We start from the raw sequence: 18,235 nt of genomic DNA, 5'->3' as shown, positions 1-18,235 counted from the left end.
TTTTTTAATTGTCATTTCCCAACAGGCAATATAGAAACAGTCACATCATTATTATTTATTATTATTTTCAAAGGGTGATGTACTGTTTTTAGTAGCCAGAAAGTGTTGTGAAAGCCCGAGACGTCTTGCATCACAGGGAAAACTATCCAAGCCACTTCCCGTTTATCGAAATACATAACTGGTAAGTGCTACCTGCAGGTCTGCAAGTGCAGTCTTGGCTGGTGCAAAGAGCAATCAGTTCTTTTTGTCTGCAAAGACCATTTAGCGCCTCACAGGACGCATTCCGCACCTGGCAAAATCAGGCCCTCTCTGTGCGATCATTCCCAGGAAGGGGCAAATCCAGTAGGGTTGAGACAAACATTCTCCTCTTGCCTTCAGAAAATAGCCCGCCTGCTGAAGCGACACAGCTAACTGGTACTCCATGGAGCGAATGATGGTCTTTCTCTGAGGGCGAAGATATGCTATCTGTGTTCATTCTGCCTGAAGAGCAGCCCTGACTGTATGGAGTCCAGTCATATTAAGGGGAAGAAGACAGATTATCTGTCTTTCAGCCAGTCTGCCCTAGGACAGGAATAGACTGACACCTCAGGAAGGAGCTCTTCATTGATGACAGCCTGTGCAGGCAGCATAGGAAGAAATGTGTGTTTAGGGCAAAATCCTGCCCTGTGTACAAGGGGCTGGGGAGGAAAGGTGCTTTTTTTCCATCAAGGTTATTCAGTATATCATAAAAGATGTATTAGAACAGGAAAAGGTGCACAGGGCAACGAAAATAATTAGGGGTATAGAACAGCTTCCATATGAGGAGAGATTGAAAAAACTGGGACTATTCATCTTAGAAAAGAAATGACGTTTGGGGGGGAGAGGGGGCAGCCAGATATGTGATAGAGGTCTACAGAATCATGAATGATGTGAAGAAAGTGAATAGGGAAGTGTTATTTATCCCTTCACATAACACATGAGCCAGGGGTCACCTGATGAAATAGGCAGCAGGTTTAAAACTAACAAGAGAAAGTACTTCTTCATACAACACACAATCTGTGGAACTCTTTGTGATGGGATGTTGTGAAGGCCAAAAGAATAACTGGGTTCAAAAAAGAAATACGTTAGTGGAGGATAGGTCCACCAATGGCTATTAGCCAAGATGGTCAGGGATGCAACCTCATGCTCCGGGTGTCCCTAACCCTCCAACTGCCAGAAGCTGGGACTGGACGACAGAAGATGGATCACTCAAAATTGCCCTGTTCTATTCATTTCCTCTGAAACATCTGGCACTAACTACTGTCAGAAGTCAGGATACTGGGCTAAATGGACCATTGGTCTGACGTACTATGGCCATTCTTAGGTTCACAATAGAGCCTAGGCTATAACATAACAAGCTAACAACTGAAAGGGTGTTAAACTATGTCTACTGGGTGTTAACAGGGACTTCAATCATGTTAATATAATTCAACTGAAAAAACAACACATTTCCCCCAGATAAACAGTGCCTAAAATTACCCCAGTGTAAATCTGGAGTGAGTCCACTGAAGTAACCGTGGCCATCAGATTTACAAGTGCATCACTGGGGAATGAATATGGTCCAATGGGATTTTGCCTGAGTAAGGACTAAGCAAAATTCCTACTGATTTCAAGAGGAGCAAGACAGATCCTGAGTCACAGCAGTAAGACAGGGTCCCATGTCTATGGAAATTAAGGGCCTGATTCTGATCTCATTTATACAAGGGTAAATCAACAGTAGCACCCCTGCAGTCAGGAGTTAGGCCAGGGTAAATGAGCTCAAAATCAGGTCCTCCATGTATGTTTCTTTGGAAAAGAATTTTGACAGTTTCTGTCACAACATTAATGCTCTCTGAAGGTAGGGACTTTGGGAGAGAGTTTGACTTGGAATCACATGAATAAACACCTCATCCTACAGCCCTATTGCTCTTCAATCCCATGGGAGACAATTATTGCCTCAGTGATGTTCTTCAACATTGCATGGCTTAAATGAAACTATTGCAATTACAAAAAGCTCATTCCTGGTTTTTGCCTTTTAAAAGGTAAAACCTTCAGAGACTGTGTTGTCTTATATGTTTTGTCAGTGCCTAGCACAACAGGACCCAATTATTGATTGCGGCCTTTGGCCATGACGTTAATATAAATAAGAATGAATAAATGACCTATTCTGCTTGCTTTTTCCCCTTGAGTCTACTAAATCATTTAATTGTAGCAAGAACGTAAGCCAATTGGAGTTTTGCCTGAACAAAGACTGCCAGATTTTTGCCCTGTATTCTTTTACTATTATTATTATTACTATGTATCTTCTCTTATACTATTACACATAAAATAGCCTCCTTTTTAATACTTCCTACTTTCTACCTTTTCATCTACAGCCTTTATTTATTAACACGTTTGTTGACATTTTGCTCCCCTAGCTTTCCATAGGAATGTACTTCATAAAAGTGCAAAAACAAATCAAGAACAAGCAAAATCCAGGCCTCTTCTTAATCAAAATGTATGCAGAAATGCCACTGTACTCACTGCATCACTAGGAGATGAAAATGTTATTTTGTTATAATTCTGTTATAACCTCCCATTCCTCAACTCAGAGGCCCTACACAGTATTTCATTGGAGTACATAGTGTTTCAGGCATGAGCACATGTTGGTTCTTTTACCAGTGAATCGATTGTTTGTGATATTTCTTGCTTGTGTATTATTTGTAGTTGTTGCTTTTGTGTTGCAGCTGGATTTATGTTCCTTTCACTTATTATTTAAAATCAGCATTTGTTAATACTCTTTAAAAAAATGAATCTACTGCATAAGGAGTGTTATTGATTCCATCTGCAATTCTTTTGCATCAAATATGTGAATTGCAAAGTGACTTGGCATCCCTAAGTCATGTTTGGGAGAGGCAAGACAAATTAACTTTAACATGTAATTCAAATTACTTTCCAGATTAAGAAATAATCACATTACTTCTTTAAATTACTTTTGTTTTAACTAAGTAGCTATTGCATTCTATTACTTTGACAATTGTATCACTATATACAGTGTGTGTGTGTCCTACCTAAACCCCCATGACAAGACTCCTTTCTATTTACAGTGTAAATGGCCCAAATGGAAACCTTGGGCCATTCCAACATTTTTGAAGGGAGATTGTAAACAGAATCTGGACCCAGATTTTTGCAGCTGACTTTTAGCTCTACAGAATATAATGAGTCCAACTAAAATCCCAGATCCAATTCTTTGGATATTCAAACTCCATATTCAAACTTAGCAGCTCACACCCAGCTCTGTCACCATTGATTACATTTGCCACTTGTTTCCTCTCTACTACAAGGTGTTATGTACACAATACAGACATTTTAAACTTTTAATGAACACCTTTGATCTGTTTTGATCAGAACTTGGATCAAGCTGTGGAGTCTGACAGCTACCACTACAGTGCAAAGTCCAGGAAATGCACTCCATGACAGCACTGAGCAAACATTAAATAAAAAGCTTTCACTCACACATTTTTGTGTTTGTTTGATTTTCATGATTCATTAAACTTTAAATTTCTGACTTTGTGCAGATGCCACCATTCCAGCAGTCCAGTCTCCCTCAGGGCAATGGAAGAAACGTCATAAAAATGCCGGTGTATATGAGAGACTTGGAATAAGCAGTTCTATAAGAGTGGACTGATGTCACCCAGTTGCTCACATGAGCAGAGCTCCAACAGGGGTGAGGAAGAGATTATCTCCGCTACGGGAAAGACAACCTTTTTCCATGCATGTGAGGCATATAGTGACAATATACTAGCTATAGAGAGAGAAAGTACAACATGAAAGAAAAGAAAAAGTTAAACTTGTTGGTTTCTACACTCTTTATTATCTTTTAAAACAAATGAAGGGCAGAAATGCAGATAAAAATGATGGAGCTGGGAATAGGGTTTGGAGTAATATACAGAGGACAAGTGCAGGTGAGGTATTAAGTATCTCAATTAATCCTTTGCACTGTAGATAACAAAATAGCAACTACGGTATGAAAGAAAGGATAAATCTAGGTGCATTAAAATGAACACATAGTCATACTGCCTTAAACCAAACCCTAGTGCAGTAAGTAGGCTGCATGCAATGAGATGATGTTCAGTACTAACTAGTAAGTGTAAATTCCTGCACGGAGGGAGAGGAAATAAATAGCACAGCTATAAATTGAGGGGTAGCTAGCTGTGAATCAGAGAAAAATCTAAGGATGATCACAGACAGCAAATTAATACACAGCCTCAGTGTGATGCTGCTGGGAGGGAACTGGCTGGGGGGGCGCGAAGAAGCCAGTGCTATTTTTGGATCTGTATATATAAAGGATCATAAGGAAAGCTAAAGAGATAATGTTGTCATGTTAACACAGCCCTAACACAACCATAGTGGGAATAGTGTGTGCAGTTCTGGTCTCCACAGATTAGAACAGATATAGAAAAATTAAAGGAAACAAAAATAAGGGCAAAAAAATGATCCAAGGACAGATGCAGAGATCGAGGGAACTAAATTAATAGAGTCTACAAGTGAGAAGACTCTGTGGACCATGATATATCTATAAATACTTCCAAGGTAATAATATGTGTGAAGGTAATTAATTAATCTAGCTCAAAAGAGATAGAACAGGATGCAGTTGGTGGAAATGAAGGAAGGAAAGTTCAGGATGAAAAGTCAGAAGTTCCTTACAGTGCTGCATCTGAGCAATGCCATAGAATCCCAAGCGAGGTTGTCCAGATACAGTCACTGTCCATATTCAAGAACAGGTTAAGCAAGAAGCGAGGAGAAAAGCTGTAGACAGTAGCCCTCGTAAAATCCAAAGGTGTACACCAGGCAATCCATTTTTTCCCATGTTCTATTTTCTTTGATTATCTGAAAGGCTGGTGCTTTTATACAGATGTATATAATACATGAGACTCACAGGATTTGGCCCTGAGGCTATATAGCACTCTGCCTCTATATCATGGGTTGAAATCCAGCCCAGGTCTGTTGGTTGTTCTGTGGCTCATGTAAAATGAGTTTGGTGGGTTCCTGAAAGAACAAGTGTCCTCATTGCAAAAATCACCATCCCAATTAGCACACTTCTAGGCAATCTCAGAATTGAAGCCAAAGGCTGAAAGGGCATGAAATCTGAACTACTTTTTTTTTTTAAGCACATAAAGGTGATCGATCCTTCCAGCTCTGAGTTAAGAGACATTAGGAGGACAATGTGCAGTTCAATCTTACATTGTTGCTGCTCATGTTGTACCTTGTCGGTGGATCAGCTGAGAACCAAGACTGCCAATATATCACTTCTCAGGAACACTAAAATAAACAACACTAAAAAAAAGGGAGCGGGGGCATTGGTAACAAGCCCTAGAGGCTTCAATAACAAACGGGTACACACTCACGAGGCATATATATCGTCATTGCCCCCACCCTTTACAAATATCCCATCCCAACTGCACTCACCAGTCGGGACTTCTGTCCCCTCCTCACTGTGGATGGGCAGTGGTGATTCCTCCATAGGGTGAGGCACTGATGGAAAGTAATGAATTGTGGTAGTATTTGTCGCAAAGTGACAATAACAAGACGGTCCCTTTCTTATCATTATAATACAAATGCCTGCTTACTGTCACATGGAGTCTTTTTCAAAGTGTCACATGGCAGGAGCTGGCCCCTGCAAATATTTCACGCGTCTGGAGACACAATCCTGATGAAGGCACCTCTGAAAATTCACATATATCAGTGGAATCCACCATTTGAAGTTTGAAATCCCTGGGCTTAATTTCTTCTTGAGAGTTCACATTCGGGGAGGGGGGGATTATTAGCTTCTGAAAGTTTAACATTACTGAAGAGGCCTCATTTTGATCATTCACAGTCGATGGGGCTAATGCCAATCTAGAATTCATATCCGTAGAAGTTTAGACCCTTCTGAAAATTCACACTGCACAGAGAATTTTCTATCCTGGAAGTTTCATAATTCCGACACTTGACAATATTCTGATTATTCACATCCCTGGAGTAGAACTCTATTTTGGAAATACATACTGTTGAAGAAGCCCAAGGGAGCCAAGGCACTGAGGCACATATGGAGACAGATTACAGACATCAAATCTGAGTCATAATATTTCATGCACAGAACCAGGAGAGAGAGGCTTTGGTGCTCAAAGCTTGACCTTTGGCTGCTGAAATGCCAAAGCAGGTAGTAGAAGGCTGTACTGTATGTGGCCTATAGGCCATACATTTTGTATCACTGATCCATTTTATGGAATATATTCCAGTTATGAGGCTCTAGATTATCCAAATATTCAGTTTTATGACATTAAAGTCACCACTGAGAGATCTTTGAATCTGCATTCCAATGGGCTCCAGATTCTAGTGTACAATGTCAGGACACCATATCATCATGTCTTTAGGTTTCTTTTTCTATTTGGACCCTCTTCCTTTAAAGATGTTTTTTGTTACCCGGTGATTCCTCTTTTAAAATCTGGGGGAAGTGTGTTCTTTGTACTCTTTTCAAGAAGTTTGAATTTTCTATATTAGGGGTCGCATGCTGAAAAATGTGTAATATGAGTAATATGACTCCTGGAATTTTTCCATCAATATTGCTTTTAAAAAATGATACCGTACCTTCTCAAAGGTACAAGAGCTCCCTCCGTCTCAGCTTTAGCATCCCAATGTAAAGGACAATTTTTTTAATTGGTGGTGTGTTTTTTCTTTTAATATACACATATTCTTCTCCTTTGAAAAAGCTTATCTTAAATTGATTCTCCTACTGATTTCCATAAAACCAGCCAAAAGAATGTTCATGATTCAAAGATACAAAATAAAATTCTTATGACGGACTATGCAGTTGTGTCTTGTTAGGTTCAAAGAGGCTCCAATCTTTGCCTACATCTAAGCCCTCCTCTAATTTAAAATACAAAATAAAAGGTAGCATAAGAGAGAAACAGCTGAACACAGTTGACTATATAACTACTATACTAGCCAGGGAATCATAGTCTACAAGGGTGCATTGCGCAAGCTCCTTTAACTAAAAGCGGAACTAACATTCCAGCCCAATAACACCAAAAAAACATTTGTCACCACACAACTTTTGCTACATATTAACCAGTAATTGCTATCCGAGTCTAATGTAGTGCCATAATTCAGAGATGTATGTTATTTTCTGAAAAAATGTTATTCATGAGAAGTCAGCTTGATGTGAATGCTCATGGCTTGCCATGCCACTTGACATAATGCATGCCCTGGAGTTATACAAAGCAGGTCTTGTATGGCAATTAATGCAGTCATTTTCCTCATTAAAACTAATTTTGAACCAAGATGATAATGGTCTCAATCTATGCTGCCTCTTGAAACATTTTATTGACTTCACTTACTAGAAAGAGATATGGGAGCAGAACTTACTTGACTACTCAAAGAGTTTTAAAATCAAAGATCTGCAAGCAAACTAAGTTGCTAGGCGGTATGTAAAATTGTTGAACTCCACGAGGTGCAGCTTTATGTATTCTGTTCAGAGTCCTGTACAAGATTCACCAGCCTGACCTAGACTGAGCATTTATTCTGGAGGCAAATGTATTCACAAAACATTTGCAACAATATTCATCAATGGCTGGTGGTGTTTATTCTCATTTTAGAGGGTCCATAGGTTGTAGAAAAGGCCTGAAATATTTGTATGCTACAAGAGGCCACACACACACATACACATACAAAAATAAACAAAAACAACTTTACAGGTGTAACTTGGATTTTGTAGAAGAATCCAAGAGAGAGAAGCTTATTCTTAGCATACGATTGGGAGCTAGGGACGCCTAAATGCTAAACTGAGCTCTGACACTGACTCCCTCTTTGACCTTGGCCAAGTCACTTAGGGTCTGATCCAAAGCCCACTGAAGTCAATGGAAGTCTTTATATCAAGTTCAATGGGCTTTGGATAATACCCTCAATCTCTATGCATCCGTTACCCCTCATATATAAATTGAGACATTACTATATACCTACTTCACAGGAGTGGTGCGCTCACCAATGTCTGTAAAGTGCTTTGTATTGGTGCCTAGATACTACAGTGATGTACACAATAGAACTTCATATATAGATAGATTTGAGATAACAGGTATTGACTATTATTATTGTGTAACTGCAGTTTATTTTTACATGCTCTTTACTCAGTGGTTTCTATGAACAGATGGTAAGCATTCAGTATTTGAACATTCTGATCATTTGTATAATCCTTTTGTAATTTCATAAATGAGCATAAATAACACTTACATGAAGAAGAGTCTCTCCTGAATGGATTTTCTCTTCCTGTTTCGGGGGGGGGGGGGGGGACGAAAAAGAAAAAGAGAGAGAGAAAGCAAATAAATAGATAGATAGATAGGTAGATAGATAAGATAAAATAAAATAAAATAAAATAAAAAAGGAGGGAAGTCCATCAGGATAATAAGATACATTTGATTCAAACATCATCATGCAGATGATGTCCAACAAATAATACTCATGAACTAAGTTTTTTGAATTACATCAGGATACTGAACGTACTGACAACGCAAAAATAGGCCATCCTTTCTCATCTGTTCTCCCACAGCAATTTTTTAATATAAACTGTTACAGAAATTCTGCCTACATGTGTCTTAAGAGCAAGTAAATTACACTGTATCTCAGTGAATTTTCACTGTATCTCTGTGAAAATAAAACTCCAAGGCCATTTTATGTGGAGCAGGGTAAGAAGATTTTTTAATTACTTCCTAAAGTCCTCGTTGGCCTCATGCATCTATGTATAGGCTCTCGGTTGCCCATCTAACTCAGGGCTAAAATGCATATCCTGAGGCAACCCCTAGGGCAGTGTCTCATAGGTTTTAGTCATTCTTCTGTGCTGCACTGTAAATCAGTTTCCTCCACTCTGTGCGCAAGACACAGTTGCACTGAGGCACAAGTCTTGCAGACAAAGTAGGTGATGGCTCCCTCCAAGGCTGCAACAGTTGTGGTAGTGAACTCATAACAAGAAATATAATGGAGCTGTTAGACTGAACAAGCCTTCACTCCCACAAATGACTTTGCATAGCCACCCTGCCTCATGCCATTCCCCTTTCCTGTCTCCAGTGTAAACACGGCTTGTGTACACTTGAAAGTTAATTTGGATTAAGGAAGGGTGTAAATTTAAAGCACAATAACTATTCTTGAATAACTTCATGTGTGGACTTCTAATTTTGGAATAACTTCCATGTGTAGACAAGCCCTTAAAGCTTCTGTACTGGTCACTAGTGGCTGCACATGAGTGAGAAAGTGCACACTCTTTCTGCCAGCCCAGCTAGCAGTTATCTTGTATGCTCCTTGGGGTGGGAATACTGGGCAGGAACTTCATTTTGCTGGTGTAAATCTAGTCCTTCAAAAAGACAAAAACCACATGAATACGGTGGCCGCCATAGCCATTAAAAGGCCAACTGCTGTTACTTCTCTCTCTCTCTCTCTCTCTTTTTTGGAAGCTCAGATCCTGAGGTATAGTAACATTAGTAAATGTTGCCCTCAAATGGCAACTGCCATACTTAGATTTGGAAATAAGTTAATGGATAACTTTACAGTACCTCTACTTCAAAACTTCTACTGGAGTATCTTACACCAACATCAACCACTGTATAAGTTTAGCAATGCAATAATGGCCAGAGATTAGCATATACATGCTCTATTTGAACCGATAAAAATGCTTTGGGTCAGATCCTCAGCTGGTATATCTCAACTAAATCAGTGGCGCTACGGTGATTTACACCCACAGAGGATCTAGCTTTTGATTTAACATATCACAACACATATATGTGGAGGGAAATTCAATTAACCTAGAAATGACTTCATACTCTGACTTTCCTTTCAACCACTGGGAATTATTCCTGCAAGTGGACTGTACCAAGTGCCACTGGAGTTAATGGGATTTCTATATATGGAGTGCTTAAAGGATGGGACCATGGGATTACTTTTTTAAAGCATAACCCTGCCCAACCCTGTAGTGTAAGTACGGGTTAGTGCATTTGACTTCTCTTCAACGCTAATCTCACATTGTAATCTATTCAAAACTGCAATTTTTAAAGCACCTCCAATTAATTAGGGTGATGAATCAGACAAGGCATTGCTCTTTAAAAGCTTTAACTCCTCCAACTTTTTCATTCCTCTTTAGTTGTTGTATGTTTTGAACTAAACTGCTTAAATTAAAAAGAAACAGGAGATGAAATGTTCTTAAGAAAGCAAAAACAGCATAACCTTTATGGCGTCATTTGTCTACATTCTAAAAACACCACAGAGCGTGGCACCACAGGGCCCCTGTTTGGTATAGGTGGAGGTGTTTCAGCTCAGGATTGAAGTGTGCTGGTAGACAGGGAAGGAAGGGTCAGCAATGGACTAACAGAGGGTGCTAGGCGTGAGAACTGAGGCGTATTGGCAGAAGGGTGTGATGAGGAGCTTGTACTGACTAGATGCAGTACCCTGGCTCTGTCCTGTGCTACCAATCCCTCATTTCGCCAAATACACCGAGTTCACAGAAACAGACAAAGTGTGGTTTTGTGCTCTTGTGGAAATCACGGACACAGGAGAAGGCCCAGAGACTATCAAATTATTTGTATATATCTAAAGGTAAAAATTAAATTATGGTGAAAGGTTCTCCGATAATTGGAAATCAACTAGGACCTTGAAAAAAACAACAGTAGAGTAGACCCAAATAAGTAAGGTTAAGATTTTGTCATGGGTATTTTTAGTAAAAGTCATGGACAGGTTGTGGGCAATAAAAAAAATTCAAAGAAGCCCGCAACTTTTACTGGAAGTACCCGAGACGAACACTCTGAGCCCTGCCAGGGGCTGACCGCGGGTTGCTGCTCATGTGGTGAGGGGCAAAGCGCGGCTCCAACTCCGCTGCTGTGGATTGAAGCCAAATAAGTCAGAGGTCCACTAAAGTCACAGAATCTGTGTTCTCCGTGTCAAAATCTTATCCTTACAAATAAGTAACATACATGACATCAAAGAGTTTGTCACTGAACTTACATCCATGGCACGACAGAATCGTATGTGACGTTCACATGTGCACTTGTACTTATCTTTTATAATGGAAGTTGACTCTTATTTTTAAAATTTTTTTAAAATATATTACAGTAGCTCAGTCAAAAGATCAAATGTTCTGAAACCCACTATTACTGCAGAATACTGCAGGGTTTTTTGAATACTGGAAACAGAGGCCTTTCCAAAGCAATACAAGGGCTGACAGCATTATTCTTTGCAATGGACAGAAACAGCAATGAAATTGACTCTAACCTACATTCTGTAAATGTAATTTCCCATCAATACATTTCATCAGCTAGTGATTTCCTTTACAGCACTCATTTCTTTAAACAAGATATTGTCAGATCCAATAGAATAAGAAAACAATTAATCTTTTCTCCCCAAGTGCTTTCACTATGGTACATGTAATGACACTGTAGAGTAAATAATCTATAGGAAAATAAAGATTTGGAAGACTGAAGGATTATATTGTTATGCTCTGAGGAGGGAAAGCTAATGAAATAAAAAGTGATTGTTTGGGGTTTAAATAGTTCTGTCATTGTGTTAAATTGAAAATTCAGGACACTTCAGTAAAGTGAGAAGACATCAGTTGACCTTACATTCAATTCTCTGTACAATGATGGTTTAGCTTTCCCTTAGGATTTACATTATTCTGCCCCACAGTCTGTACCTTCAATTGCTTCTGCTGGTGCATTTGGAGCGCAAAATGCAGATTAGACTTTCAATGCAGAACCAAGCGAGAACAGCTAATGTTAGAAAGCCACAGAATGGAATACCTCCTTGCTACTGAAAGCACACATAGCACAAACCAATTAGGCTATGAGGAAGTATAGCTTCAAAGCGCTGCATGGGGATTTCTAACGGTGCTAAAAAATCCATGGGACTTGCTCTGTTAAAAGCCTCTTTGGAAATCCATTCCCAAGTGGGAAAGGAGGCTTTAAGTGCAAATCACTAGGATGTAGCTCGGTTTTGGTATTCAGATTATAAATCTGGAAAATAATCCTTGGAATTCTCCCCAGTTTCAGCTGTAAAACAAGTCACTCAGCAGAACCCTACCGACGCAATCAAATTCTGGCAGAAAGGACATCTCAAACATCATGCACAAATGGTAATCTAGTTTTAGGATTTTTTGTATTTTTCCACAGCAGTGCTGCACCTCTTGTACATACATGCTTTCAAACACCCTAGAAACCTGTTCCTACTTCAGCTCACACACTGTGTCATTTTAAAAACAAACAAACCTCAAACCATCGAAAAAAATGCTTAAAATAATGGCTGCCAACTAAACTGAAGGGCCAAATTCTGCCCTCCGTTACATCAGTGTGCATTAACATTGGCAGAATTATTCCAGGTTTACACCAGAAACTGGCCTGATAGCCCTAAAACCAAAGAAGGCAATTTTTAGACAAGCACTTCCGCCCATCTGTCCATCTCCTTAATGCCTCCAGATTGCTTTATGCTGGCTGGGGTTTACTGCTCTTTACACAGTGCCACAGCACGGCACACACAGTTAAGTAGCAGGCAGCTAGAAGATTTTGAAGCCAGTTGTCTGACATGACACACTGGAAAATGCAGGTTAGTAAATAGCAAACAACAGAAATTTAAAAATTAAAAAGGAACTCGCTTGTCTTTCCATCCTCTTCCTATCTTTAATATATATATAGTACAGTGATACTCAGGCATAAGAGATTCAGTAGCCAAACCAGCGATCAACATTACCCAAAAGAGTCACAGTAGTGTGAATTCATTGTTTCATTTACTATAGAACTATATATTCATATTTAAACAGTATGATGGGGAAATATTTAGGTATATATATACATATATATATATATATATGCATATATTATTCTCACAGCAAAATGACTGACAAAGTACTATTACTTTTTCAACTACAATTGGTTACTAACATAGTAGAATCATCCTTATCGATTAATAACTTAGATTGGTTAATAAATAAATCACACAGTGTTTTAACATCATGTGCTGTGACGAGCCACAGGAGACACAGTAAAGAGTCACTTGTGGCTCGGGATCCTCAGTCTGACCTATAGAGCATATTAAGTTTGCCTGTCCTCCATACCCTGCCCTCTAATTCGATCTGTTTATGAAGAGATAGAGAAACAATGGCACACACACACACCCCCAACGGCTGTAGCCTAAAGAGAATATAAACCCTCAGGAAGAGAAAGTAAAAGAAAATGGGAGAGATGAAGAGAGCAGTGAAAGGGGAGAAGGTGAGATGGAGAGACAAGAGGAGAAGAGGAAAGGAGGGAAAAAGAACAAAAAGGTGGATAAAGAGGGAAGTGAGAGAGGGGCTATCTCTGAACGCTTCACAGGAACTAGCTAACATTTACTCACCCTTGTTTAATAAAGGTATTCCGGACACATATAATTCACCCTCAACTTGTGCCCTGATATTAGGGGCAAATGACTTTGTTAGTACAGTAGCTATCCCTTGTAAAAACTAAAATCTCCCTCTCTCACCACCACTACACTGTACTTCTGTAAAAGGAGATGATCTTTCACACAATATCCCCAGGAAAATTTTTCCATGACATTTCTTTGGACATAAATAAGGCCAAAAAGGTGGTTAATTCTGCTTGAACCCAAATCTAAGTAACAAATCCACATGCCAAGATCATAAAAGTTTTCCCAAAGACTCTCTCTCAACAGTCCACAACACCAAGTTTTACTGGGTTGATCTCCTTAAAAACCTAAAGCCATAGAATCTAAACTGGTAACAACTGTCATCCCAGTACCAAATTACCCAGACAACTATGTGTCTCTCGAACAACACTGCTCCACTTTTTGTTGGTCGAACACACAAAACATTTTGACATGCAAGCAAAAAAGATACAGCGGTTACCAAAATAGCACTATAAACATAACCAGTTCTTGGCACATTTTCTTAATGCCTTTCCCAATATGGTTAAAAAATGGGAACTAACCAAAAAAAAAAAACCAAAAAAAACCCAATCTCTCTCCACCTTAGCATGAACTGTGCTGAAATACAAGAATCTTTCACATGTGCTGCATGTGTTCCTTCAAACTTGTTTCTGGACCTCTGTTTTCCCAATATGCTTTTATATGTTGTTTAAAAAAATAACAATAGTAAAGAGAAGAAACAAGATTTCAGAACTTATAAGTGCAGAATTTTATCACTTTGAAGTAAAAAAGTAATTCTCAAAGAAAAATATATTTTTTCACCTCTCACAAAATAGGAAGTATAAAGAGGTGAATATATCCTGAATTCTCCATCTTTTTATGCATATTTTATCTTCTGTGTGAATGAAAATTAACTCCCCACCCACCCACACACACCTTTTCTTATATGGAAAATTGGACAGAGCTGTCTCCAAAGTCTGTCTTTTGTTGCATTATCATAAACTGCTGAATGTTCATCACCTTAAACTCGCTGGGCCAAATTCTGATCAAATTCACACTGATGTGAATCCGGAATCACTTTTTTGACACAAAGATAAATGAAATTAGAATCTTGACCCATAAAGTTTCCAAAAGTGCCATAACTTTAACTTCCTCTAATGTAAAAATGTTAAGACACCAGTCAGATCCATCAGTAGCAGCAGCAGCTGCAGTAGCTTTGGCTGTACTGGTCTTTCAGTTAGTCCTGACTGGAGGTTTGCATACAGCCTTCAAAAAAATGTTGCATTTTGCACTGGGGGAAACAGCAGCAGAAGAAACAGGAAAAAGAAGAAGAAATTTAGTTTTTAAAAATTGGAGAGCTGCCAAGCAAGTGGTTAATTTCACTCTGCAAACTGTTATCTGAAAAAAAAAAAAAGTTAACACAAGGTGGTGGAGCATCTAGGGAGGGCAAGATGGAAATAACTGCTCGAGAAACCACACGGTAGCCCAGATAGCAAAGAAACAGAGAGGGAGTTTAAAACAAAAACACCTGAAAAAGAAAGAAACGGCGCTATTGGCCTGCGCGATCAACTTGCAAAGAAGCAGCACATTGCAATATACCTAGCAAAGGATACGGCAAACCCCAGCAAAAATATGGGACTTGGGCGGATGGGGAGGGAAAACAGCCCCTGAACAGAGATGAGACATTTGCAGCCCTGATCTACACAGGCAATAATTAACCCCCTCTCTCTTGCTCTTGCTGAGGGTCCTTTTTTCTCGCATCTTCATTTAGCAACAACAGAAAGGCAGCAATTAGCCCCGTCCTCCCCATTCCCTGGCAGATCTTCCCTTCAGCAAAGGCAAAACCTCCCCTCTGCCGCCTGACAGCTGGTTCTTTGTTCCTTTCCCTTCTTCCTATGGGGGCGAGGAGCGCTCCAGGCTTTCTCCGTCGCTCTTTCTTTCTTTCTGCCAGACAATAGCGGCTGGGGCTCGGCGCTCTTACCTGCTGCTGGCTCAGGTAGCTAGCCAGGGCTCTAGGCGTCCGTCCTCTGCGTCCTGGGGAGAGGTGCCGCCCGACTAGCAGGGCTGCGGGGGAGGAAGGGGTGATTTATAAGCGCTTTCTTCCTGACCTCTCGTCTCTGCTGTCTAATGAGGGAGCGTTGAGCATCACCCATTCTGCTGAGTGGAAAAACACCGGCTCTGCCTCTTCGTGGCTGGGGGGGGGGTGCTAGAGGAAGGGGTGTGGGGAAGGAGGGGCCATGCTTCAGACACACAGCCAGGGAGGGAGCGGGGCTGGCAGGCAGCCTGCTGGGCTCGGCTCGGCTCCGCTCCGGGGAGGGCCCGCCAGGCAGGCAGCGGGGGCCGGGGGCAGGGAGGAGGGGGAACAGCTGCTGGGGGCTCGGAGACTGAGCGCTGACGTGCGGCCGGCCGCTGAGCTGGGCGAAAGGGAAAGTGGAAGCTTTTCCTCCGCCGCCGCTGGCGCAGCCGGGGTCCGAGTCCCGCCGGCTGCCCAGACCCCCGCCGGTCACGCTGGAGGGAGGCTGGTGTAGCCGGCAGCGGCGCGCTACACCACCAGCCGCGCCAGGTGCCCTCGGGCCGCGGGGCCGCTGCGGGGCAGTGACACGTGGAGTCACGGCCCGAGCCCCGCGGCCACACAGCGCCCGGGGCTGGAGGGGCCACAGCCCCGCAGGGGAAGAGCGGGGTCATCTGGTCTCAGGCCCTGCCCAGATGCAGGGTTTGGCCTGTCTCAGCCACTCGGGACAGATCCCGTCCAGCCGCCTTTTGACAAGCTCCAGGAGCTTCCAGGCTCTCCCGAGGCCGGCTGCCCCGTGGCCCGCGGCTCTCACAGCTCGGAAGTTTGGCCTGAGATTCGGTCGAAGTGGTCATTGCTGGCGGCTTGTTTCGCCTTCCTACCCCGATGGGTGTTCGGTGGTGCAGGATGTCGCTTGTGAAATACACCCTTTGTCTTTGTCTGCAGCTGCCTGGGGTCCTCACTGCCTTCCCACAGGCACGCACGCAGGCTGGAAAGATTTCACTGGGGAGTCTTTTTTTTTTTTTTTGGTCTACAAAGAGTGCCCTTCTCTGTTACCCAGAGTCAGCCTGTACTGGGACCAAGACAACAGTAACTGGAACAAAATCAAGATCTCCCCTTCACCCACCTCCCCAACACACACCTGTACCCAAAGCCCCGACTTACTCCCAGGTTGATGGTTTCCATTGAAATTCTGGCTGTGTTCAGTTTGAGACTGAGGTTTTAGGGATGTTTACAAACATCTGAGTTCTCTCTATGTGGTCTCTAAACTAAAATGTCACACCTGAACACTCTTTAATTTTGTGGGATTTCAAATAAGGTTACAAACCTAAGAGCCAGGAAGGGAGAAGAGAGTATGAACAAGCAGATAGAACATAGGACTCAAACTTGGGAGACCAGACCCATGGCTTGTAGCTTAGGCCTCTCACGGACAATTCCAAACATGTAGAACTCAAGCACACAATGTACGAAGAAAGTACAGTACAGTTTCTACTCCTGGAAAGTACAGCAGTCAGTTGTATTTGAAACCGGCTGGCCATTATGGGCTTTTCTTCATTAGACTTGTTTACATGAATTTCAAAAATTCCTAGATTCCAAGGTCAGAAGGGACCATTGTGATCATCTAGTCTGACCTCCTGCACATCACAGGCCATAGAGTTTCCCCAAAATAAGTCCTCGAGCAGATCTTCTAGAAAATTCAGAAATGGATGTAATTTTTAAAATTGATCATTTCCTTTTAAGATTAATGATAAATATGTTTGTGTATTCAAGGGCGGACAGACCCATTGTTATATACAAAGATAAACAAAATCCTTTTTCTTTGAATTACAGTAACCATGTGTGTGGTTTCTGTTAATCATTGAAATGAGGAGCAGCTTGATGTCTTTTTTCACAACTGTGTTCTACATGCTAAATGTTGTGGTATTATGCACTTTGCACAGAATCAAAGCAATTAAAGACAAAAAACGTTTGTTCCTTGACCATTCCCCTGCCAAAAAAAGAATTGTTCCCTCAGTACATTCCTGAGTGCTTACAGTATATGCCAACAATCAAATTGTCACCTGTATCATTTATTTTACGTGGCATAAGTAAAAACAATTACATGGCTTTCCCAGAAAACTCTAGTTGTTAAAGTATTTACTAAATCAATTAATTCATGCTAGATGTTTTAAATATCTATTTTAAGCAATTTTCCACTAGTTCTAGGTAACTACCACACAATAGCTCTGGTTTGAATCCTGCAGAGATGACATAAAGGTCCCATTGACTTCAGTGGAGGTGAAAGATCAGCAATACATGTATTGTTCTTATTTTCATTTTTTTTAAACTTAATCAAATCAACTAGAACATAACTATAGTGCCACTTCTGCATTTATAACAATACTCGGAATGTCAGTTCCTTCCGAGAATGTAATATATTCTTAAATTCCTCTTTATCTTATGAATTACATTTTCCAAGCAAGGTCTAAGCGTGCTATTAACAGACAAGACACAAGACTGAAAAAGCCAAGTTTCTGTAGGCTTTTTCTACACAAAATAATGTAATCTCGATGAACCTAATTCTGGCATCATTATTTCACACAATGAACTGCAGTTAAAGCCCATAGGAGTTTTGCATGCAAAAGGACTGCAGGATTAAGGGTGTGGAAGGCCCATGTAAATCCCTCTCTACACCCTTTAAGTCCTGCAGTGACTCTATACGGGGAAGTTTGTACAGAACCGCTGAGAGATGGGTTTTGCAGGCTATACTCTCTACACTCCACAGACTCTGGGTCTCAGCACTGACCATACATAATCTGGGTCAGTAGGCCCTTGAATACTGTG

The 18,235-nt window shown here is 41.0% G+C and overlaps 1 protein-coding gene across 3 annotated transcripts in view; it reads right to left on the bottom strand.

Annotated features, from left to right (window-relative positions):
• The window catches only part of SLC6A6 (solute carrier family 6 member 6), a 69,401-nt gene extending 53,895 nt beyond the window's left edge, over window positions 1–15,506 (bottom strand). The window contains exons 1-2 of one of the 3 annotated variants that reach the window (XM_067544333.1): window positions 15,383–15,457; window positions 8,245–8,280 (exon numbers count right to left, since the gene is read on the bottom strand). Coding sequence is in view for 1 of the 3 variants with exons in the window: in XM_067544332.1 (XP_067400433.1) it covers window positions 5,446–5,584 (139 nt within the window). In the remaining 2 variants the exon portion in view is untranslated. Of the gene's footprint in view, window positions 1–5,445; window positions 8,162–8,244; window positions 8,281–15,382 lie in introns of those variants that run through there. The other 2 variants (XM_067544334.1, XM_067544332.1) reach the window with 2 other exon arrangements.
• Window positions 15,507–18,235: the final 2,729 nt, after the last annotated feature.

Source organism: Emydura macquarii, unplaced genomic scaffold (genome assembly GCF_026122565.2).
Source record: "Emydura macquarii macquarii isolate MOO-44397 ecotype Brisbane River unplaced genomic scaffold, CSIRO-AGI_Emac_v2 contig_968, whole genome shotgun sequence".
NCBI lineage: Eukaryota > Metazoa > Chordata > Testudines > Chelidae > Emydura > Emydura macquarii.
The sequence above is the reverse complement of the archived record's forward strand: the minus strand, read 5'-3'. Positions and strand labels throughout refer to the sequence as shown.